This window comes from Diuraphis noxia, unplaced genomic scaffold, assembly GCF_037042655.1.
Source record: "Diuraphis noxia isolate RWA-SAM2 unplaced genomic scaffold, SU_Dnox_SAM2 contig0005, whole genome shotgun sequence".
Taxonomy (NCBI): domain Eukaryota; kingdom Metazoa; phylum Arthropoda; class Insecta; order Hemiptera; family Aphididae; genus Diuraphis; species Diuraphis noxia.
Genome location: NW_028301715.1, coordinates 40,828,330 through 40,854,407, shown reverse-complemented (window position 1 = coordinate 40,854,407; position 26,078 = coordinate 40,828,330). Strand labels below are relative to the sequence as shown.

The 26,078-nt window shown below is 25.9% G+C and overlaps 3 protein-coding genes across 6 annotated transcripts in view; 1 reads left to right on the top strand and 2 right to left on the bottom strand.

The window, feature by feature from the left end:
- Pkc53E (Protein C kinase 53E) overlaps positions 1-17,516 on the bottom strand; it is an 81,629-nt gene extending 64,113 nt beyond the window's left edge. For 2 of the 4 annotated variants that reach the window (XM_015524010.2, XM_089229935.1), the window contains exons 1-2: positions 17,100-17,516; positions 1,974-2,005 (exon numbers count right to left, since the gene is read on the bottom strand). In XM_015524010.2, the coding sequence (XP_015379496.1) occupies positions 1,974-2,005; positions 17,100-17,284 (217 nt within the window). In that variant the 5' untranslated portion in view covers positions 17,285-17,516. The remainder of the gene's footprint in view (positions 1-1,973; positions 2,006-17,099) is intronic. The other 2 variants (XM_089229936.1, XM_015524011.2) reach the window with 2 other exon arrangements.
- Positions 17,517-17,752: 236 nt separating this feature from the next.
- LOC107173477 (mediator of RNA polymerase II transcription subunit 29-like) lies at positions 17,753-20,274 on the top strand. The gene is made up of 2 exons (XM_015524039.2): positions 17,753-18,465; positions 20,067-20,274. Exons 1-2 carry the CDS (start codon positions 18,078-18,080, stop codon positions 20,249-20,251), a joined length of 573 nt encoding a protein of 190 aa, XP_015379525.2. The 5' UTR covers positions 17,753-18,077; the 3' UTR covers positions 20,252-20,274.
- On the bottom strand, positions 19,706-22,210 carry deltaCOP (coatomer subunit delta). Its single transcript, XM_015524037.2, has 3 exons — positions 22,050-22,210; positions 21,672-21,985; positions 19,706-21,593 (listed from the first exon to the last, which is right to left on the bottom strand). Exons 2-3 carry the CDS (start codon positions 21,962-21,964, stop codon positions 20,384-20,386), a joined length of 1,503 nt encoding a protein of 500 aa, XP_015379523.1. The 5' UTR covers positions 21,965-21,985; positions 22,050-22,210; the 3' UTR covers positions 19,706-20,383.
- Between the last annotated feature and the right edge of the window lie 3,868 nt (positions 22,211-26,078).

Below are 26,078 nucleotides of genomic sequence, written 5' to 3'. Positions count from 1 at the left end.
CAAACACTATATTCTATTTATGCGCAGTGGTGACATCGAAGCCCAGTTCCTATACCTGTACCTTACTAGGTTAGTACATATAGTGCACTATAAAATGGGAAGGAAAATGCTGGTCCAAACGAGTTGTATAAAACTAATATTTTTTAGTCCAAACGAGTCTTCAAAATTGGTCCAAACGAGTTGTGTGTTAGGAAAATTGGTCCAAACGGGTCCTGCCCTAGTTGAAGACCATAGAGGTTTGAGTAATGTTTTATACATAAGAATTTTAATTTTTAAATTGGGTTGTTTGTTATTTATGAGTAGCGTTTGCAGTCTGCAAAGACGGGCGTTTAAGGCAAGTCTTTTTAGTTTTTATACGGATATGGCTATGCCAAATGAGGCGCTTATCCAAGTTAAGTCCAAGACATCTAACTGAGTCAGATGTGGAGATAAGTTCCTATCTAATTGTATAACCTACATAATAGATTTTTACTGTCGATATATGTATGTATTTAATAAGCACGAAGTCCTAAAAAAATTATCAAGCAAAATTGTTATAATATATAACAATATGTTCATGTGAATACCCATAGAAGATTTAATAAAATACCTACATTGAATAGAACAAGTTCGTGTCACAGTTAGCTGCATGTTTACCATTTTTCTAAACACATTAGGCAGGCAAAAACAAACAAAAAAACAGAAAAAGAATGACATAATAAACATTAAAAATATTCTAGCGTGTATTCTAAATACTAGATTACTAGATATTAAATTTAATTAAATAATAAAAGCCATTTAAATCTCATTTATTAGTATCGAATTTACATTTTTTAAATAAGTGTAATTCGAAAAATTACAACACTTATATAGAATAAGAAAGTTTATAAAAACCAAATCAATCATGATAACTCAACATTTTTTTTTTTTAATATCTCACTATAGTCATAAATATCGCCATTGATTAATTTTAAATCAACAGATTAATAAACTAATTTATTATAATGCTCCAATTTAAATGAAAAATGAAAAAAAAGACATAACTAAAAAAGAAAAACATGATTATAAAACTATTAATAATTTACCAAACTTACATTTAAAAATTTTCAACTCCTATATTAGCTCAATCTGGGTTTAATTACATAAAACGTATTTTCGGAACGGACAAATATTCAAAAATTCTTAAAAAAATAATGTTTATGTATTACATACAATAATTATCAATATCTCTGAATAATTAATAATTTAACGAGCAATAGCTTAATGCTTCAATTATTTACTATGATAGTGCAGATAATAATCCAATTGTATTTTAAAATTTAAAACTCTAATGTTAGAGGAGACCAAACTCGAATGTGTGGTCTCCGTCTTACAAAATTTGTACTTTTGACAAAAAATTATTTTTATTCAACGGTTCCAATTTAGTGTAACTATATTTAATAAAAGAGAGAATTTATTTATTATCATGGTTAAAAATTTAAAAATGTAAACATCGTAAAATAATAATGAACTATGTAAAAAGCTACCAATAAATTTGACAATAGTTATACACATTTTTTCCAGTAATTAATGAAAAAATGACCAATATATTTAAATAACAACTTATTTTAAAACAATAATGCAATTCAAATACAATTAATTGGAATAATCCAAAATGCACAATATTATTATGGAACGATGGTTGACTACAGTCACAAATGTGTGCTACGGTCAAGCACTGTCCGAAGATCATTGGCTCCCAGATGGATGATCACAAAATTACTTAGAGACAAATCCTTGACAAACATTAGACATGTGTTCACCAACAAATAATACCCTCCCACTCCTTAAAGAAAAAAAAAGCTCAAAAACATAGTTGCCAAAGCTCAAAAGACCAATAAAAAATTTTAAAAAAATTTAATGAAATTTAACAAATTTTACTAATTTATATTTCTTAGCGAAAATGGGTTAAATTATTAACCCAGTATAACTAAAACTATGCTAAATTTTCTTACCTTGACATTGAAATCCTTGTTTTCCAAAACCCCTAAAATAAAAGACATCAAAAGTTAGTTTTTTTTAATAAAAAAATTGATAAATAGAATGATATAGATAAAAAAGGCAGGTAAGTCGTGGATGTCGCTCTGCTGTACAGTAGGTTACAAGTGGGTTACTGTAATGAATGGAATTAAATTTGAATCTAATGCTATTATATCATTGTATACGAAAAACGATTCTGAGCGAAGACGGTTTATCTGTCTAGGATATATTACAGATTATTAAAAATTTTCAAATCTTAGATTTAAAAAGAAGATTTTTTATGAATTTCTAGTTTGAAATAATTTGCGAATTTTCGTGATTTTCGTGATTTTTACATATGTTGTCAAAATTCAAACTTTGAATGATTGTAAAAAAAATTTGTGACTACGCATTTCTTTTATTTTTCAATTGCTATTGTAAAAATATGATAGGAGCTATGTATTAAATTTTCAAATCTTAGATATAAAAGGAACATTTTTTATGAATTTCTAGCATAAAATAATTTATGAATTTTCGTGATTTTTACATAATATGTTGTCAAAACTCAAACTTTGAACGCTTTAAAAAAAATTTGTGTCTATGTATTCCTTTTATTTTGCAACTGCTATTGTAAAAATATGTTAGGAGCCTTGTATTAAATTTTCAAATCTTAGAGTTAAAAAGAAAAACTTTTATGAATTTCTATCTAAGATAATTTGAACATTGCCGTAATTTTTACGTATTTAGTCAAAATTTGAACTTTAAATGCTTATAAATAAAAATTGTGACTATATATTTCTTTTGTTTTTCAACTGCTATTATAAAAATATGTCAGGAGGCTTGTATTAAATTTTCAAATCTTAGATATAAAAGGAAATTTTTTTATGAATTTCTATCTAAGATAATTTGAACATAGCCGTAATTTTTACGTATTTAGTCAAAATTTCAACTTTAAATGCTTATAAAAATAAATCATGCCTACGAATTTTTAATATTTTTTAATTGATATTGTTACAATGTGTTAGAAGCCTTGTATTAAATTTTCAAGCTTTTCTACCGAACAAATAATTTTTTATCGATATTTATAGAAAAAAAAACTAAAAAAATTGAAAAATTAAAATGTCAGTAAACAGCTCAAAACAAATCTAAATGTGATATCATATTATTTATCTTATATACTTTTCTTCTTTATACTCTAGTATCATTATGTAAATATAATTAAACTGTAACATTTATATTTTAAACGCCAATAACCCTGGTAGTTGAGGCGTATTTCTAAATAAAAAAAAAAAAAAAAAATCTAAATGTTTTGAAAATTTTATCAAATATATAAAATGTCTATATAAACATTCAGTCAAAATTTCAAGTATCTGCGGTCATTTGTTTTAGAGTTACATCAAAATAAGGAAATCGCTAAAAGTGAAAATCCAATGTTGTAAAAATTTAAATTTCAAATGCTCATAAAAATTTAATTTTAATTTCCGGTGGAATTTTTATTTGTGATAAAGATTGAAAAACTTGTAAGGAATCTTGTATTAAATTTTGAAATCTTAGATTTAAAAAGAAAATTTTTTATGAATTTCTAGCTTTAAATAATTTGTGAATTTTCGTGATTTTTACGTATTTTGTCAAAATTCAAACTTTGAATGCTTATAAAAAAAAATTGTGACTATGAATTTCTTTTATTTTTCAACTGCTATTGTAACAATATGTTAAGAGCCTTGTATTAAATTTTCAAGCTTTTCTGCCTAACAAATAAATTTTTATCGATATTAATTTAAAAAAAACTAATAATGATCAAAAATTTCAAATGCCTTTGAATAATTCAACTTAAGTCGAAAATTTTTGAAAATTGCATAGTGGATAGAATATACTTATATAAACATTCGGTGAAAATTTCATGTATCTATGGTCATTCGTTTTAAAGTTACATCAAAAACCAAAATCGATTTTGTCGAAAAATGAGTGTGCGTAATATTTCCCGTTTTTCCCTTAATTTTTAGTTTGTTTTTCTCGATTATTTAGAAAAGTATTAAGAATTTTTACTTTTGACCCCCCAAAGTACCAACTAGATTCACTTTCTGATCAAACGAGGTACTGAAGTCAAAAATCGAAGCACTTTTACTGCCCCAAAACGTGATGACAGACACAAAAAAAAAAAAAAACACACACATCATGGTAAAATCAATACATTCATCGCTCCACTCAGAATCTAAAATGTGTTAATATTTTCCAAATCAATGAACAATTTTTTATGGTGAGGCTTTGTATGAATAAATTATACATTTAAAATGTTCAAACTAAGAAACTATTAACTAAATATTTTAACACACAAATACAATATTGTCTACTTTTATGCTTCAATCATCCGTTTAAAAAATAAAGCATTGTATTAGAAGTAAACGCCTATTTTTCAGAATAATATTAAACATTCTCTCAGGTATATCTATTTAAATACTAATTGAAAAATTAACAAACTTCAAATTACTATTTTAATATTTATAGTCTGTAGGTTAAAACATATCATTATACTATTACAATAACTAGGTAGCTTAAATAATATATTAATACTAATATTAATTATATAAATAAAAATAATAATCCCCTTCCCAAAAACCACCAACATTTTAATTAACATTCAATGCAATTAGACTTGTCAACATTTAAATAAATCACTAATACTGATCACCTACCAACAGCAAAACTTGAGCATAAGTTATCGCGTAGATTAGAAATATTTGGGGGTAGTCAGAAAACACCAATTGTATTAAAAACAGTAATACGTAAACACATTATAGTAATTATTAATTAAACATGTGATGAAAACTAAATTTGCTAGTGCGCTAAATTCCCGGTAAGGTTTTTTACTTTACCGTATTTTCATATAATGCAATAAACTATAATTCCTTATAAAATAAAACAATAACTTTGTAATCTATGTTGGTACTAGTTAATAGTTATCAAAACGAACTACTCATATGATAGATATATTTGTAAATATTGTAAATTTAATAATGCAAATTTAAATAAAACAATAGATACAAGGACAAATTGTTATCATAATATCGTATATAAAAAACCATATACATGCGACCTTAAAAAAAAATAATATGAGATATTGTTGAAAATAACATAGACAAACATTAACATACAACAATTTTAAAATAATTTTAAACAATTTTAACAATTATCAATTTGTTTGATTATTGATACTCAACATATCTGTTCTTGATCAATATAATTAAGACAAAGACTATGAGAAACAAACATTATTTACGCGATATTGTAATAGTTGATCATATTATATTTTTAATCACAAGAAACCGGACAATTTAAGAAAATATGACCTTATTAAAGTAGATTAAATGACACATGATGTATATCATTTTTTTTTTTTTTTATATTGAAATTATTAATAATTTCTACTTCGACATCTGAGGCCATTAGCAGCATGTATATCATTTTATTTTTGATATTTGATACATAATTTATTTTAAGATTTACTATTGTATTAGATATTCATTAATATTTCTGCATAACAGTTTATTATACCCTTTTAAAAGGAAACGAAATATTTAATATTTTTTTAAATACTAAATTAAATCACACATACATATTAAAATCCAACTATTAATACAAATATATATCCTTAAATCAAAACGAATCACTCTTAAAACCAATGTAGAGATGATCTAAGTACTAATTACAAAAATTTTGTTTTGATATTTTGGTTTAAAAATGAATGATTTAAATTACAATGTTTTATTTTATTTTAGATTCCAAACTAAGCAAAAACTTAGCAAAGGTAGTTTTGGGATAGTTGGAGACATATTTCTATACCAGATAGAAAAGTGAGGAGGGAGTAAGCCCCAATGTTTGAATTTAAGATTGAATATGCAAGTCCTAAGAATAGAAATTAAGTCAGACCATGACATTTTTTACTTGAAGTGCATCTGTGGAAGGTAGAGGAATTGCATTTTCTATGGCATATTGTTATAAATAATAAACTTAGTTGAATTTATTTTGGTGTAATTTTCAGTTTTAGCAATACTGTTTACATAAAAAATTAATTCTATCATAATATGCTATATTAAGTATTTTAAGTATTTTAACATTAAACTAAAATTGTATTAAGCACTTTCGAATTGAAAATATAATACTACCAATATTGGGATATCGCTGTTTTTGAAGTAAATATTTAAAAATAATTTCATTGACTTACAAATAGTCAATAATAAACAGTCAGTTCAGAAATTAAAGTAAGTAATTCAAATTTGAACTCAAAAGCGGGTGTTACGACTAAAAAATCTATTTTGTTTTGCATGCAACAAAAACCATGCTACTCAAGGCCATTCATTCGAAATATTTCGTGTTCCTTTTATCATTGAACACACTGTATATTAATATTTCAACACTGTACAGTCTAAATTAAATAAAGTCAAACTTCGAATCGGGAATGTTACTGTTACGAGTATGATTTTGAAGTAAAACAATAAATTATACGACATTCTCAAAACAATTATTATTTCTTACTAGAGCTTAGCTAATTAAAAGTAAAATCCAAATAATCGTACATCTAAAGAAAATTTGGAAAAAAATTATAAAAGTTTACTACACAGCTTTTAGTCACAAAACACCACATGTTTTTTTCTCGAAACTGTCTGAACAAACATTTTAATAGTAAACAGAAAAAACACCTATTATTACTTGTTATTCGAGTACATTGTACAATATACTAAATATATTAAATAAAGTAAGAATTAAAAAATAATAATTTTTATTTTATAATCTGGTATAAAAAAAAATAGTAATATTTGAGAAAAAGAATAAACCAAAATTAAAAATATCAGTCAAAGATGTTGCTATCGACAGCGCATATCTAAATCAAAAAACATTGTATCTTTCAAAACTGATTTCTTCACCAAAGCAACGTATTTATTATTGCTAATATTAGGGCTTAAAATGTACCTATATCAAAAAATATGCATGCTTAACTGCAATGTGAACTAGGAAATAATATTTTTTGGGAGTGGAAGAAACCTTAATTACGTTACGTCGTGTAACGATAATATGTTTCTACTAGTTTTTAATAATCACAAGCATCTTAGTCAATGTTCATATTCTATCAGCAACTCATATGTTTCTATTTGTGATGAGAAATTAAAAACAAGTTGGATATACCCAAATTTATAAACAAACCAGCATACATTTTATTTTATTGATCACAAAATTTAAATATTATACATAAACAACATCAACGAAGGTTTTATTTGCCCTGATATTTCCTTGACCTATTTTCTAAATTAATAACCTACCCCCGCTATCACAATATAGGGTAATTAAATAAACATAAAACCCAGAAATGAAAATTAAATAACGTTAAATCATTTATTCAATTCGATTAATGGTTTTCTAATCACATAAGCTTTTCTACAAAATATCGTATTATTATTACAATACACGTCAAATAACGTGCATGTTATAAACATTTGTATAATATGAATATTTGTATAAATATACATAATCCATTTAAAAACCATCAAATTAAATTTAAATTTTTTTTTATAAACATAAATTATAAAATAAGTTTCAAAAATAATAAAAATTTAATTATTATTACTATCTATTATAAAAGATGCTCTTAGAAAAAAATACAAAAATTCATAGTTAATTATAAAAAATAATAATTTTTTTTTTTAAATACTTTTAATTAATACATTATACATAAATTAATTCAAATATATATGACTTATTTTTTCAAATGTATTCCATAAAGTTACCTAATATTATTTAAATATTATTTATGACTTATGACATTCAAACAATTTTTGTGATAAATTATTGTACTTAATAAGCAATATACATTGAATTTCCTTCAAATGTTGATACTAAAACCAAATTCAAAACCATTTAGAATACTAGGCACTTTTGACAAAAATCAAGCTTAACACGTTGTGCTAAAATGACTAGTAAGAACAAAACCATTCTAAACTAGTCTACGAATGTATAATATTTAGTTCTCTAAATGAAGTTCTAGTAATCTATCATAAAATTTTAAGCAATATACATTTTTCCAATATCTGCATATTCAGAAAATGTTATCCCTTAGCCCTGGCGTAATTTTATATAGTCTCATCTAACCAGACAAACCTATAATAATAATATTCATAAACATACCTTAGCAAGCTATTTAAATTATTTAATCCCTATTATAGGTGCAGTGAAATATAATATAAGAATAAAATTATGTACCTATCATCTAACAATATTGTATTAAAAATGACTTAAATTAGAACTCTACAGTAATTTTATTATTTGAGATGTAATTTTAAAAATTAAATTAAAATACCTAAGTAAAATGTTTCATAACAGGAGATAATAATTACACCACACCATCGATCATATTTAATATTTGATCATAAATAAATACATTATGTCTCTGCCAAATAACCAAAGCCCCCTACTATATATCTAACGACACTCTACATAGATATCTAGCCATTCCAACAGTACAAAACATCGCAAAAACTTTCTACAAACGCACACACTCCAAGTTCCGCAGCCATCGTAATCCCCTGATTTCCGAGCTATCCACCAACGCTATTCCTGGTGACCTCAGAAGGCGTCGTACCTGGTGTCGTGACCTACTTATTACTGAATATTCAAAAAATACAAGTGTTCCAATCTAAAATTCTCAGACTCATAACAAATGTTCCTCCTTATATCTCTAATCACACCCTTCATACTCATCTCCATATTCCTAAAATCACTGAAACAGCTATTTTACTCTAAAATCTAAATTAAGAAATCACATTCATAATCACACTAACCCTCATGTTAAAAAGTTACTATCCATCTCCATCCCCGTAGAACCCCCTAGAAGACTCAAGCGACAATGGCCTCGAGATCTTATAAATGAAGTAAAAAAAAAATCCTAAATAGTTTGTGAATTCACGCTAAAGTGCCTTAGCAGGTTGGTTCTTCCCTCAAGACACTCAAACTAATATATATATAATTTTAAAAAATAACATCATTTATGCTTATTGTACTTTTTTTATGTACAGATTGTATAAAATCTGGATTAAAAAAAAAAACAGATTGTGTATATTTAAATAAATGATAAAAAAAAAAATACATTTGATGGTTTTCTGTTTAGTGATGTTTATTTTATTTTTATTTCTTAAACAAAAAAAGTTTTTTTAATATTCCTTCAATTGGTTCATTTATTGGTTCATATATTATGGTTATTTTAAGGATTATTTTTTTTTCTACTCAGCGCTAATTTAATTTTAGTAACCTATTAAAACAGTTTTAATATAAAATAATGATTGTGTTGCTTATATTCATAATTAGAGCAAAATTATAGAATGTCCAAAATGCCAAAATGTTTAAGAAATCTCAACAAGCGAAAGTCTAAAAGTCTCATATAACCATCTTTACAACGAAATAATCAGGTAGAAGTTCGAATTTAATAAATATATCGAGTTAAGTTGTTAGCTATTGTTCATTGAAGTCAACAGTATTTAAATAATTCGAAAACATATAGAATAAAATATAAAATTTGAAAACATACGCTGACTAATCAGTGAAGACTTAAAATTAGTATGTTCAAAAATGTGAATATTTATTATTTTTTAATTTTTTTTTAACAATAACTCATTCAATACATCAACTACTATTGTCTAAATTGTTAGTGTTGGTAAAATCTAACAAATATACGATTTTAAAACAAATAGATTTTTTATTGACAATTAATAGCTGAAGAAAACCCTCACACAGAAAGCGTTTTAAAGGCTTTTTGAAATGCAATCAGGTACAATATACCTACTATTATACTGTCTTAACAATACGTTAGTATAATACGAGTATAACGACTGCCGGACCGCCTACCGTAGGGTAGTACTGCCCGTAAGCAACAACGGCACATCAGTAAATAATATATTAATTAATTAGAGTAAAAATAAATGAATTTAAAACTGAAACAAAATAACATAGTAATACACGTGGATTTTATACGTATAAAAAAACGCACATTAATATTCGTAAGAGTAATTAAAATTTACCTGATAAATAACTCTAAAATTTCGAATCAATCGTCATCAATAGGTTAGTAATTTAGATTTAACAATTCGTTAACCATGGTATTTTATTATTGGCGCTATCCGCTACACGTCTTATTAAACATTCGCTTTCATCAATTGTACTATTTTAGTATTTTGTCGACTCTTTTTGAGTTAATTTCTACTAAATAAAATAACACGACAAACGTCAACTTACATATGTACACTATGTAGATAGGTAATTAAAATTTTCTACGCTTATTTTTTTATGGATTCAAAAATATTCTTATATAGGTACTGACATTTTGCCAAACAATAAAATAATATTGTTAAAATCATAAATGGATTATGGGCATGTTAACTGATATTCATTAAAAATTGTATATTAAAACTTTCAACTTAATTTGGATACATAAAATACAAATTATCAAAAATATATTATTTATTTCGTGATTGTTACTAAAATTATTTGTAATCAAATATTATAAAAATACTGCGTAGTAAACATCAAATTATATGATTATTTTCCATTTGTTATATTCGTTTAACTATAAATCTATTTTATTATTAAAATGAGATAATTAATTTATGATATAATCAGTAATGTGTTGTTTAAAAATATGAAATGCATTACAAATGTACATAGCCGAAGAGAATGTGGTATGCACCTGAATTTTGTATTCTCCACTACATAAAAATTTTAAATCTACCGAAAAATTGATCGTTTATTAGTCATAATTTATAAGCGTTAGGTACATTGTATATATAATGGTTAATTTCCCTAGAGAGACAATTGTTATATAATACTCTCAAAAGTTTGTGTTTCTTTATAGAACCCTTAAAAGTTCCACGTTTGTCGGTTGTATTTAGGTCACCTCAGTAAAAGCCATATAAGTGAACATTTGTGCTATAAGTCTTTTCAACATTTAACATATTTGGATTAGTATAATTCACTTCGATAATTTAACATTTCATGATACTATAGTAAATTAGTATAGTTAAAATTATTATTGATGTTAATTATATTATTGTTCTTAGAATAGAATATACAATTATTATTTTTTTATTATTATATTTTATAATTTTTTTCTTTGTAGGAAATTTGAATAATACCTACAAATTACTCAACTAAAGAAATGAAAAATAAAAAAAAACAAATTCGTTATATTTTATATAGTATATACTTACATTACAATGGGTTTCTATTAAATTAAAATAAAAGTAGTAGGTAGTCGTAAAAACGAGTGGAAGAATACATAGTAGCTAATAGGGCAGTTGAAAAATAACTTTATTAGGTAACTACAAATCTACTTATCTTATTGTTATAAATGGAAAATTAAAATAATGAGTTTTGAAATTATAAGTTGAATATTTTATTTAAGCCAACGGTAATTCTAATTTATAATTATATAATCTACAAAAGTAACAAAATATAAATGAAAATTACAAAAGAAAACAAAAATTAATTTTGTTCAGTAGGGCAAAGCTTATACTAAACTTTTGTATACAAGGTCATTAAGACAAGTAACAACAATTGAAAAATAATGGAAATTCGTCATACATTTTTTTTAATTTTTTTTTTTTCAGCCGGAGGGCAATTTCGGCTTAAATTATGAAACCCAATTAAAGTTAATGTTAAAGTAATACCTAAAAGGTTATCATATATAATTGGAGTTTGAAACAAATTAAAAGTGTAAATAGGATATTCAAATATTGTAGGCCAGATGGTTAGAATGTTAAGTATACCTAATAATTAAAAATATTACACATAGGTATGAAGACTATATTGCTAAAATAATACATACAAGCGACTGATAATAAATCATACAAAATTTATCATGATAACAAATTCGTATAAACCTTGGATAAAGAAGATATTTTAAACTAGAAACAAATTTTTCAAATATCAAGTAATTTTATTTTAGATTCATAATGGAGCAATTAATTTATTGGTTACGTATTTTCATATTTTTTTTTTGTCATCACCTTTCGGAGCAGTAAAATATATCAATATTATTATAATATAACATTAGGTATTTTAAAACTTTGAAGGTATAACTGGTAGCAAATTGAATCTAGTTTTACATTGGGAGTCAAAATTAAAAATTCTCAGTAATAAAAAAAAACGGAAACCCATATAAGACCATTTTTTGATAAAATAAATTTTATTTCCAAAAATTGATTAACATACCATCACCTAGTATAAGGTTAGGTTATTATATAACCTAATATATGTATTTATATAATAAAATATCCTTAAAAATAGATATTGATCAAAATTGTTATTCGATTGCAATGATTTATCAGTGGTTTATAAATATATCACAATAAACAATGACCTACTCAATGACGTGGTACACTCGAAACCTACTTTATACACAGAAAAGTGACTTTTTTAGGATTTTTAAATCTAAAATAAGTAAAATTATAATATATAATCAATATAATCCCATGCCTTTAATGTAAATCGGTAAATATCATAAAAAAATAATCAAACTACAATTTATTTGTCTGGAATTAAAATTACCCAAGATCTGAATTATATTCGTAATGCATATAATATATTCTATATACGTACAATATACATATATAAACAGTATACTGTACAGTGTACTTATATAGAATATCAAAATCTGAGATTATAGATTAAATTTATTAATTTTTAATTTTAGATTTTCCTTTTCTTTATATTTTTTTAATATACCTTAAAATAATTATAATTTATCATTGTACTGTAATTTGGAATTTTTTTAAATCAAAAGTTTGTAGTGTTATAATAAACAAAGGGAGGATGTGATGATAAAAAAAAGTTAAAAATATACATTATCAAAAAGTTCAATAATCATATTGTCATTGTAATAATGATTAATTCAAATTCTTCGTACCAAATAAATTATATTTTTAAATTCCTAGTACATAGAAGTATATTGCAATATCCTGGTTAGTATAAATTATAAATATTTTAAAACTCAATCACGAAAAAAAATGAATGCCTCAAGCCTTAAGGCATGATGCAAAAAGCGAAAGTTTGGAATATGTTATTGCTAATAAGTTATTAATATTCTTAAATGAAAGCTAATTTTCAAAACCTTTTATTATTGCTAACAGGCTACACAACTCAATCGTAATTAATTCGCATGTACTATAATACAATTCACGTATAGGAATTAACCTGCAATAGTTCGATATCAATTAAAGATATTTACAAATCACGTTATAAGTTAACTATACAAATTATAAATTTATTGAACTAATAAAATACTAGGTTTTTAATATTCTAACTTCTTAAGGAAAATTAGTAGGTATTATATCAAAATAATATCATCATTGCGTATATTATATAGTATATACCATAAGTATATTATTATCAAATATTTGCAATTAAATATTTCAGCTGAGTGACTTAGGTATTTTATTCGAAATGCATTTTCAGAAGATAAGAGAGATTATCTACTAAAATTACATTTTAAGAAAATTGCCAATTTTTAACAATTTCGGTAGGTATAAGAGCAAATCCATTAAAATTTAATTTTTTAATTTATATAAATCTCTAGACTATACTATTTTTAAAGTTATACTATTTTTTTTTCAATTACAAAATTGAAAAGGTTTTTTAACAATTCTTTATTTTTGTATCAAACGAGTACTCAAACCATAATCATTTATACTTAAGAAATAATATAAAAAAATTAACACATTACAAATTTGTTTATTTGAATATTTTTATTTAATAAACGTTAATGTTTAGACTTCTCTTCAAATTACGAAAACCCTTCTTCAATCAAAGGTAATCTAGCTTAAATATTTAGCAATACTTTTTAGCGAGAACCCACTACATAAAATCAAATTATATTAACAAACAAATAAAAATTAAAATTGCGTAAACAAAATGTATAAAACAAAATAGATAAAATCCGTGTTTTGATAAGAATAGAAAATACAATTCAAATACTATAATGGTCTGAATAGATAAAAAAAATTTTTTAATTGAAAGTTATAGCGAAAATTTCTTAAATTTGTAATTTGTAATTTTACAATGAACAAAGTATGATAAAGGGCTCAATGCTTTTAATAAATATACAAAAGAATTCAGAAATTCAACCAATTTTGCGTAAAAAACTATGCTTCTTCAGGCGTTGAACTGAGGAAATAATAATTTTAAAAAAAAACCGTAGACTCGATCTAATATAATAGATTTTTAGTGTACTTCTATCTTTCTCTTACTTTTTATCAAGTTGTATATATTTTAAAATCTTAGGTATTAAAATTACATTTTTAAGAATTTTTTGCTATTTATTTTTTTTTAATTATTTGCACTAAGTATCGTGATTTTGACAAACTTTGCCAAGATTTTCATTCAAATGCTTAAAAAAAGTTGTGCCTAAATGTATTTTAAATATTTTTAAATTTCTATAAGAATCACTATAAAAAAAAACACTGAATTACGTTTTCAAGCTGCTTTATGAACAAGAAAATCATGTACACCAGTGTACAACATCAAAAAATTAGCAAATAATAATAATGATTCACGATTGCACATCATACATAACTTAAAGTAGATTTAGATAATTAAGTAGAAGTTCTTACAGTGAATTTGCTCAAATTTAAGAATTGATAAGTACGTATAGGATCCTTTTATTTTTTTTTTTAAATGCAAATAGGTACATTTAATCGTTTAAATTTATTTACCAACTTAATTATAACTAACTGCAGATTTTCCATTAAAACTTAAGTGTTCACGATTTAATATGTTGTAAAAAATAATTCAAAATACGATTAATATAAAATACATTCCAAAAATAATGAAACATTTTAAAATGGAAAGGAACTCCGTAAATTAAAAAAATTAGTATTCAACCGAAGTTTGAGCTATTTTTATCTCAATTCCATTAATAACACCGTAATTAGGATAAGTTATGAATTTATAGTATAGACACCATATATATAATTAAGATATTTATTATATAATATGTGCTATGCAGATTTTATTTAGAAGATTTATTCAATTTCTTCGTAAGAATACAACAGAATCGAAATACAAATTTACAATATACTTATCCAAACAAATCTCTAGTCAAGTTCCCATAAGTTCCTATTAAGTACAAAGTGTAATAGCAACATAGGCGTAGAATTATCTAATATATTTGGAGAGGGGGGCTGGAAAAACAATTAATAATTCAACATTCAACTCTCGTAATCACTCTTTATTCATATCGACTGCCACCGCCAGAATTACAATTACTATAGCCCTTTAAATCGTATGTGTATATTCTGTAATAAATTTACAAATTTTGATTTTTTCATGATCCACCAGGTTTACTATAAGTATTCTTTATCAACTATATAATGTAATTTATTGTACATGTTATTTACTGTAACTTTTGCTCATCTTGGGCGTAATAAATAAATAAATAAATAATAATAAAAAAAACACTATAAGCTAAATGAAAATAAAGACATTTATTTTTTTCCTACTATAATTCCAAACGTCTTTTAGTTTTTGAGAAGATATTTAATATATCATTTGAATCAATATTATTTGAAATATCTCTTTCAATATTAATTAAAGTATTGCTAGTCTTGAGTCATAGTTAACCTATCCCCGCAAATAACCTCTCACATGATGCCGAAGAAATCGGCCAGGTAAGAGCTAAATTAAAAAATTTATATAGGTACATTAGGAAAAGTTGAAATTGTTCTATGTTTTTTGAATAAATTTATTTGATTTTTTTGTTCGGGTTCATTATTATATTTTTGAATAGTTTTTGGCAACCATCATTTCAGTTTGAAGTTATAAATTAAAACAAATAATTCTGGTGGGAGAGCCAAACTCCCAAGTCCAGTGGCGCCGAAGTGTTTTAAATATATGATGACATCGTATATTAAGAGGTCCCCATCATCCCCTCTATTTTCATAATTTAACCATCAGATGTAAATCAAAGCGTCTACAAATAAGTAATGTAACGTTTGACCGTATATTTTTATGTGTAAACGTATATTCTGTATGCAGTACACGGCAGTATCTCATGGTGGACCCCCCATCTGAAAAATCTACTATGAGTCTATGACATATGTCATACATAAATTGGGTAATCTGCGCTACTGCCCAACTCCCCCATAGATATGCCTGAGAATAGTAAGGATGAAAACATATGATATTTTGTAGTTTCGCCTCACTCACCAGTCATCACCATAAAAAAATAGATATGTCTACTGACATAGTATAACTACCCTAAGGGTATAATTTATAAGAATTTTAAAAGGTATCCCAAAACTGTCAACACTTCCCTCGAAATAAAAACCCAATCTAAAACTAGCTCCTATTAATTTTTCAAAAAACGACCATTTACATTTTTTCCGCATTCACCTTTGAATAACGCGTAAGTTAATACTAAAAAATACAAACAATAACGTGTAAAAAATATTATTCTTCTTTACTTAAATAATTATTATAACAAACGAAAATAATAAATAAAAAACTAATATTCACTATTTAAAAAAAAAGTTATTCACAATAACATAAATATATTGACTCAAAATGTATAATAGCTAAGATTGTATGTACAATTATTCAGTACATCGAAAAACAGATACCTACCTACATAGTTTTCACACTAAAAAAATAAACATGACAATAACATTTAAAGTTTGTACAAAAATGTAGTACGAAACATAGTATAATTAATTTAAAAAATCGAGATATTTAAATGAAAAGTTTGATTGGCCTACCTTAAAGTTTATAATTAAAATAAATATCAAAACTCCCACAAATTACCTATGGCAAACCTGAATTGCGTATAAATTATTCCAAAAACATAAGATGTTTTTATTACTACCCACGACGAAGCAACATAACAGTACCATAATTTTGACTTTCGATTTAAATTTTAATTAGATCTACACAATTTTCAAATTTTCTAGTGTTCCACTATAGGCCAGTTGAAAGTTTTTAAAAGGACTTAAATTTATTTTACAATGCAGCAGTTAGCACAAGGAAATCGAAAAAGCTTACAGAAATAAAATAAAATTAATAAAATTATTTTTTTTTATACATCTATTTACCATATGAAGTCCTTGCAATGGCTACAGAAAGTCGGTTGCTTAAAGAATCTTGGTATAAATTTGTGATCTTTGACGTTATAGACGTTCTTCTTTTTCAAAGCTCCTTTGCGCCCACGCAATCGCAGCCCAAATTTGGTATTCATATCACCAGCATTGTCCTCCATGCTTCCGTAGTCGTCAGCCATGATTTTACCACAACTATACTTACGGACTATTATTTAAAAACGGCGATAATCGTTAGAATATTAATAAAACGAAATATTTAAATAAAATATTATGATGTCGAACGATCAGTGCGCTGCAGTACAACTGATAAGAAAGTGAAAGAGTGAACGGGACACACACACAAGCCTCGACGCATAGTAGTGACTGGCGACTGGCAAGTGGCGAGCACCGACAAAAATACAAGCGACTGCCCGCGGCACAGAGCGTCAGAGCTTGCTGTAGAAAAATATTTTGATGGGCGCGCTATCATCCAGACTTCACCAAGGTCGCCAACCTAACCACATCAGTGTGACACGTATAACTTTTCAATTTTGTCCTAATGCATATAATTATTGTAAGCAACATAATCGCAGTCACTGTGGTAGAGCCGGGATCACAGAGTAAATATACCTATATATAACATATAACAGTTCACTGTTCACTGGCCACTGGTTGTTCACTCTTCACTACTCACTGATCAGTAATTGGTGGAATCGGCAGGATCTAAGATCTTGGTCATGTTAGATAACGCCGTGTAAGATAAAAAAAAAATGTATGAATTATCACTCGATCAAATATCATCTATATTCAAATCACTTGAAAATATTATATCATTAGTAATTAATATTTAATATTCAAACTAAGAAAGACAAGTTCCAAATTCCAATTCATTATAAATTATTTTATTAGTTAATGTCAAATTTGAAGTTATTGACATTTTAATAAACCTTCTACGTAATTACCGAATACTTATATTCATTTAATAGAAAAAAAATGTCTATGCCTGTATTTCCATCAAATACACCTCAAGTTCCTCAAGCCATGCAACAAGTACAACAGCAACAACAGCAGCAGCAACAACAACAACAACAACAACAACAACAACAGCAGCAGCAACAGCAGCAGCAACAGCAACAGCAACAAGAAAAATTAGACAATATATCTAAAGTGAAAACTCAAGTGATTCAACTTAAAGAATCATTAAGTTGTGTACTTCGTGCAGCTTCATATACTCTGCAACAAAATCATTACATTGACACAGGATTATTAAAAACTGTAGAAATACCCGGCCCTCGATTTGAAAAAACGATTGAAGAATTTTTTTCGATTTGTGATCAAATAGAGTATAACCTGAAGACTGCTATCGAGTGTCAACAACAAGGTATATTTTTAAATTTTATTAGTTCACTTCTAATTATTAGTCAGTTAATTTTACTCAAGGTTTCAAGAAAAATTAAATTAGAATATTTATTTTTGATAGGTACCTACCTAGTTTTTCTTCATAATAGGTCATTTTTTAATATAATTTGCACATACAAAAAAACACAATCTATTGACTTGTGACAAAAATGTACAGCATAAAAATGTTTCATTTTTAATAAATGTGTCACCTTTCTAAAATTTCATCTGGATCTACTTTTGCTATATTTACTCTTAATAGTTACAATCGTGTACATCTTCTCAAAATAGATTTTTTATTTATTTATTAATCACTCTCAAAAATGCTAAAGCTCTCTTCCAAACTTTATCATGTACTTCAAACTTATAATTAGACCTATACCTGAATTTAGTTACTTTATCATACATTCAAACATATAACATTACAATATTATCCAAACCTAAGAAATATCCATAATATTGGGTTTAAGAATTTTAGACATTTCTTATTTCTAATAACTAATGAAGTAAACATGGTTTTGTTGTATCATCAAGTTATTTCTACCTACTCAAATATTAATCCATATAATCATTGATTATATTATATACTATAATCAATAATCATATTACTAGGTAATAAATTTATGAAAATTTGATTTAAAAAAATGTGAATGTATGTCTTTATTTTTGAAAATTCAGGTATACAAATGAACAAGGAATCATTATTTTTGACTGTATATAATATTTCCTTATTTGTTTTAAAAATAAAAATTAATTTGTTAGTTTCCTGAGGTATTAGTAACCTTTTAAAAGTTTTAAATAAATGATAATTGACCTAACTGCGTACCACAACAAAATATGAAATACTCTATCAAAAATGTATCAATGTATTTACTATCTAATAATATTATAGTAAATATAAAGATAATAAATATTTAAAAATAACTATTACTAATAATTTTCTTTGGCCGATTGCGGCCAAAATTCTTAAAGAATTGTAAAGCCAAGAAGAAGAACTTTCTATCATTTATTTTAAAATCTTTCTAAGCTGATCCTTAAGGTTAGAACATACAAGTATTTCCATTAATTTATTAATAATTATAATATGTTTGAAGACATTTTTTTTTTTGATAGAGCTTAAATTATTTTAGCGATATTTTCTCTACTCCACAATTCCGATTGTAAACAAATATTTACTATTTTATGGATATCTTTTTAATAAAAAAAAAAATCACTAAAAGCAATTGGTATAGAAGTATATATATTATTTATTTTCTACTATAAAATAAATAAATAAATGTATTAATAACAATTTTACAAAAATGTTTTATATCAATACCTAATTATGTTAATTACAATATTGAGTGATTTGAAGTTTACTCCACATTTCCTCTCCCCTATTTGACTAATAACAATTAATATCAAAGTAATATAATTCATTAATTTATATCTATAATACATTAGTTATTTAATATTTATCACCGAGTTATCAGTTTACTTTAAGAATGTATTTATTTATATGAAAATATTAGGTATTATTAGGTATAATTACTAATATAGTTATTACTTGAAATAATATTGCGATGCATATATTTTAATGTTTAGGTCTAAGCAGTCAACGTTATATACCACTAATGGTATATCCTACAAGAACGGAACCATTACCAGCTCAGGAGTTAAGTTCGCTCACATACCCTCAGTATTTAAGCACAGTTCGATCACAAATTTCTTATTTAAAAGAAGTTCAAGAATTACTGTTGTCTACAACTCAGAATAATTCTAATGAATAATAAAGAAAAAATGTATATTTAGACAGCATAATGTTATAATATTTATGTATAATAAATTATATAAGAATTTTTAATAATAATAAAATAACTAATAAAGTGTTCAAAAAAAAAATAAAAAAAAATTCTTAATGTTCAAACAATTTCATAATTTCCTGTGTATAATGATGTCTCAGATGTAAATTTAACAGGTGTACTATCATCAACAAGTCTAATTTCCATTGGCTTAATTTTATTGTAAGATGATTTTGACATAAAATCAACCTTGATTGGGAAGAAATCGGAGGCGATCGATTTGGGTGCTTCAAATTCAATAGATCCTGTAGGGTTGGACGAATCAACTACAGCCACTGACCATATTAAAACATTCTTTTTAGGTTCATAACTATAAACTCCACTGCACTCTTGAATAACTGGAGCATTACCAAATGGCAACGGGACTGTGACAGTAACATTATTCAGCTCGAGATCAGCATGTTCCAAATTATATTCAATATTTACATCACAACCACCATAACCATTTTCACTAGGCCAGCAATTAATTGAAAGCGGAATAGCTGATTCTTCTTGAGACTGAAGAGTCCATTTTAATAGCCCTACTTCAGAATCTAATGGAAATGGTTTTGTTGGATTTTTCAAACCTATTAATCGGTTAGTCTTGAAAAGTTCCTTATCAATATTAGGATGTGTCTGCAATGGAATGTTTCCAGATTCAAAATTGAACTGCAAAACAATTTTTTGATACATTTCATTTGAAATTCTTAACGAAATCAATCCATGTAATTCAAAATTGCGGACACCTCCATCACGACCAACAATGGCAATTAAACGTTCTTCTTTTTTAATATGAATATCTTTTTGAACAGTTGAAGAAGTTGATGAAATAGTTGATGTCTTGTTGTTACTAACAACTTTTTCACCTTCAGATTTCAATTGATCAACAAACAAATCAACATCTTTAGATTTTGCTCCTAATTTTAAAGCTTTATTGCTAGATGTGTATTTTGGTGTTTCTGGCTTGGAGACTTTTATCTCATAAATTGAATCTGCAACTGGTGTCATTGACATGTAAGAGCTTGATGATTGTGGCATACGTACACCCTTTTTGACAGCATCAATTCTTTGACGTTGTAATTCTTTTGCTTTTTCGCGCATTTTAACCTTAGCATCACGCTCTTGTGATTGACGTACTGCTTGATACATTTTTTCTTCGTGAGAATCCATTTCTACAAATGTCCTTACTTGTGCTAAATTAACACTTTCCCTATATCCAAGAGCTACAATTTCATCAAAAGCAAATATTAAATCAAAAGATTTTTTTGATACTTCACTCTCGTCAACTAACCTAGAATAAGAAACCGAACATATTATTGTTGGCAAAAATTACAAAACTTGAATTATTTAACTGATTTAGATTACTTACTTGCAACAGTCCAGAACTACTTTTGAAAACAATCTTAATGTTTCCAAATCTTCTAATATATTACTGGTCTTTGTAGTGATCAGCAACATGTAGAGTTTTTCCAATGGTTGGTATACATATCGTACTGAATCCGTCTCAACAAATGTATGTTGAATATGACGTTTTTCTGTCGACATTAGCTTGGGAAAAGCCGCCAGTAGTCCTTCAATCCGCGCTTTGGTCATTTCAACAAACTGTCGAGAGACTATGGTTTTTCCCGTTTTTGTGCAGACGGCTGAAGCCAGCAGCACCATTTTGGCAGTGAATTGTTCAAGCTAAACAATAAATATAGACATTAGGACATTACTTTTTCGGTATGTCATGCCAAGTATTCCGCACCTTGTAAATGTACTCTCAATCGGCAATTAAGTTCGTACGGTATAAATTGAAAACTCTTAACGAATTACAATTGAATTTATGAAAATATGAACTAACAAAATGTGTATGTGTACACACTACAACAATTTCTCGATGGCAATCATCTATCATTATACCCGTGGTACAAATAACTGGGTATACTCAATACTGATACTACAAAAGTACAAAGTTGCAAAAAACTGCATATCATGGAATAAAAAATATTTACTCTACGTGTATTCGACTCATAATGACGTTGTTCGGTGATTCGATACTTGTGAGATAAACGTTTATAACTACAGTGATACGAACTCTAACAAATAATGAAGAGACAAGTATGACGTCATGGACCAAACCCTGTTACTATTTTACTAACATACCACAAACCTACCTATACTATTTTCTCCAGAATTCATACCTTTCTGCTTATCGCAATTCAAATTATCTATTTGACATGTGGCATGGTATTCGGGTTACGGTTGGTTAGTTACAACCATAATTTCATAAATATTTTACTAATTTAGTCATAAAAATAATAATAATAAATTATTTTCTACTTAATAAAAAAGTAAGCAACAAAATTTGAAAATTTCATAAGCACGATGACAACAGTAAAGAGGTGACTGGTACGAATATCACGGGTTGCCAAATCTTAGCATGAAAAAAATTCAATCGCCCACCACCCTCCCTAAAATGAACTAAAGAAAAAATTAATTTTGGAATCAAATGTAGTTTAGCATCTCCTCGAAATTTTGGATCTTCTTTCGGAAAACTACTTAATTCAACATTTAAAAATTATGTTTTAAAATTTATGTCAAAAATTTGATTCGGAAATCATTAGTTTTTGAGTATGTAAACCTATAATAGTATAATATGTAGAAAACTGTAAATAAGATATCGTATTTTGGAAAAAAAACAAATTACTGGTTTTTTTTCAGAAACCTATGTATTTCATATATTTGGTATTTCAACCTAAAAAGTAGGTCACGGGATGAAATCAAGTATATTTTATACGGAGATACCTATCGGACATATTAGATACATAATCTCAATAATAGTATAATGCATTATCTTTATGACTTTATATACCTATAGATTTATTATACACTTTGTTACATATCTATCGACTTACATTTACATCATATACATACGTAGCTATAGTGTTCTATAATCTCAATCATTGTTTATTGCTTTTGAATATTGGACACCAACTTGCTTGCCAGTAATACTCGATAGGTATATCTATCAACGTATGACGTATAATATGATTAAAATTATTAAATCATTAAATTTAAAAAAATACTCGTAGATAAAAATTAACAAAAAAGCGGATAAGTCGTGGATGTCGCTCTGCTGTACAGTAGGTTACTGTAATGGATGGAATTAAATTTGAATGCAATGATAGGTATCATTGTATACGAAAAACGATTCTGAACGGAGATGATTTGTCAGTCTAGGATATATTATATTTAAATATTGTCATATATTCAATTTTGAAACAAATATTTTATTTTTCAATTAAGACGCATTTTGCATAAGGCATGGTTAATCAATTAGTCATAATTCAATATACCTTATATTATCATAGATATACGAATACCTGGTTTGAGGATAAATCGTTATCATTACGCGATTTCATAAAAATTTAAAACTCAAACGCTCAAAACATTTTTCCTTTAATGACGCTTCAAATTTTCTCTATAGCTATTTTAAGCAAAACTTGGTGTTAAATTTTATAACCTTAGATATAAATACAAACAATATTATGAATTTTGAACTACAAAATAATTTGCAAATATTCATGGTTTTGACAAATTTTTGTCAATATTTGAAATTCAAATGCTAATAAAAATTTAATTAGAATTTCAGGTGGACATTTTTTTGTGATAAAGATTGACAAATTTGTTAGGAATCTTGTATTAAATTTTCAAATCTTAGATTTAAAAAGAACATTTTTTATGAATTTCTAGCTTATAATAATTTGCGAATTTTCGTGATTTTTACATATGTTGTCAAAATTAAAATTTAAATGCTTGTAAAAAAAAATGTGACTATACATTTCTTGTATTTTTCAACTGTTATTGTAAAAATATTTTAGGAGCCTTGTATTAAATTTTCAAATCTTAGGTATAAAAGGAAAATTTTTTATGAATTTCTAGAATAAAATAATTTACGAATTTTCGTGATTTTTACGTATGTTGTCAAAATTAAAATTTGAATGCATGTAAAAAAAAAATGTGGCTATATATTTCTTTTATTTTTCAACTGCTAGAAAACTATATTATGAGCCTTGTATTAAATTCTCAAATTTTAGAATTAAAAAGAAAAACTTTTATGAATTTTGATCTAAGATAATTTGAACATTGCCGTAATTTGTACGTATTAAGTCAATATTTGAACTTCAAATGCTAATAAAAAAAAATCGTGCCTATGTATTCTTATAATTTTTTAATCACTGTAAGAATAACTTATGAGGAACTTTGTATTAAATTTTCAAGTATTTTGATAGGGCCAAAAAATTTTTATCGACACTTAAAAAACAAATTTTCAGACAAATTGAAAATTTCAGTCGTCTATAAATATCTCAAAAAAAGTCAAAATATTTTGTAAATTAAATCATGTAAAGAAAACGCCAATCTAAATAACTGATAAAATTTTCAAGTATCTGCGACTTATACTTTTTGAATAATAACAATTATTTAAATTCGTTTGAGGACTAATCGTTATCGTTACGCTTTTTCGTAAAAATTTAAAAATTCAAACGCACTTAAAATTTTTCCTATAATGATGCTTCGACTGCTTCGAGTTTTCTCTATAGCTACTTGAAGGAAAACTTATGGAAAACTTAGTGTTGTATTTTTAATCCTTAGTTATAAACGCAAACATTTTTATGATTTTTCAACTTCAAAATTACTTGCAAATTTTCGCGTTTTCGACAGATTTCGTAAAATTTTGAACTGTAAACGCTTATTAAAAAAAATTGTGACTTACGATTTTTAATTTTTTTTAGCTACAATAAGAAAAACTCATAAGGAACCTTGTATTAAATTTTCAAGTTTTTTTGGTCGTCCAACATTTTTTTACCGACACTTTAAAAAAAAATTCTCAAGAAAATCGAAAATTTCAGTGGTCTATAAATAACTCAAAAAAAGTCGAAAATTTTTGAAAATTAAACTGTATATAGATATCACTAACATTAACATTTGGTGAAAATTTCAAGTATTTACAGTGATTAGTTTTTGAATTACAACCATATAAAAATATCGATTTGGTCGAAAACTGGTTTTGCGTAAAAATTCCCGTATTTCTGTCATTTTTTTTTTTTGTTTTTCTCGATTTTTTTGAAAACTGTTGGAAAATGTTTACTTTTGACCTCTATAATGCACCAAGGATCTTCACTTTTACATCGGAGACCACCCCCAAAGTTTGAAATCGAAGCATTATTTCGACTAGTTATGCTGTACACAGACACAAAAAAAAAAAACACACACATCATTGTAAAATCAATACATTCATCACTTCGTTCAGAATCTAAAACAATAATATGATACTTAAAATGTGTACACAAATGTTACGCTCTATTTACAGTAACTAGTAACTACATAGGTATATGTCGTAATATAAATTACATATTAGTCGTATAAAGATTGATTTCAATCAACTTCATGACAAATTCCCAATTCAATTAAAAAATGTTCATTTTGACTCAAGTAAAATGATTTACCAATATATATCGTATATCTCACTAAGACATTGTATAAGTATATAATACACCCTTAAAATCAAAAATATACAAATATATGCATAAAATTAATTCCACAAACAACATTATAGATATTATATAGGTAATAGGCTGTAATAAACAATCAGCTCACTTCACTAAATAGGTACACTTCATTTCAAACTTAAGTTTTTAAGTAATAAAATGTGTTACCTATCCTTAGATCCTATACATTATTATAATTTTATTATAACTAATTTAAGTGAGTAGGTATAGATATTATATAATAA

What these genes read in the sequence shown, in the direction of transcription:
- LOC107173477 (XM_015524039.2), top strand. Translation starts at nt 18,078, where the DNA reads ATGTCTATGCCTGTATTTCCATCAAATACACCTCAAGTTCCTCAAGCC. An exon ending in TATCGAGTGTCAACAACAAG is followed by an intron (nt 18,466 to 20,066) that starts GTATATTTTTAA and finishes TTTAATGTTTAG; the next exon opens with GTCTAAGCAGTCAACGTTAT.
- deltaCOP (XM_015524037.2), bottom strand. Translation starts at nt 21,964, where the DNA reads ATGGTGCTGCTGGCTTCAGCCGTCTGCACAAAAACGGGAAAAACCATA. An exon ending in GTAGTTCTGGACTGTTGCAA is followed by an intron (nt 21,594 to 21,671) that starts GTAAGTAATCTA and finishes TTCTTATTCTAG; the next exon opens with GTTAGTTGACGAGAGTGAAG.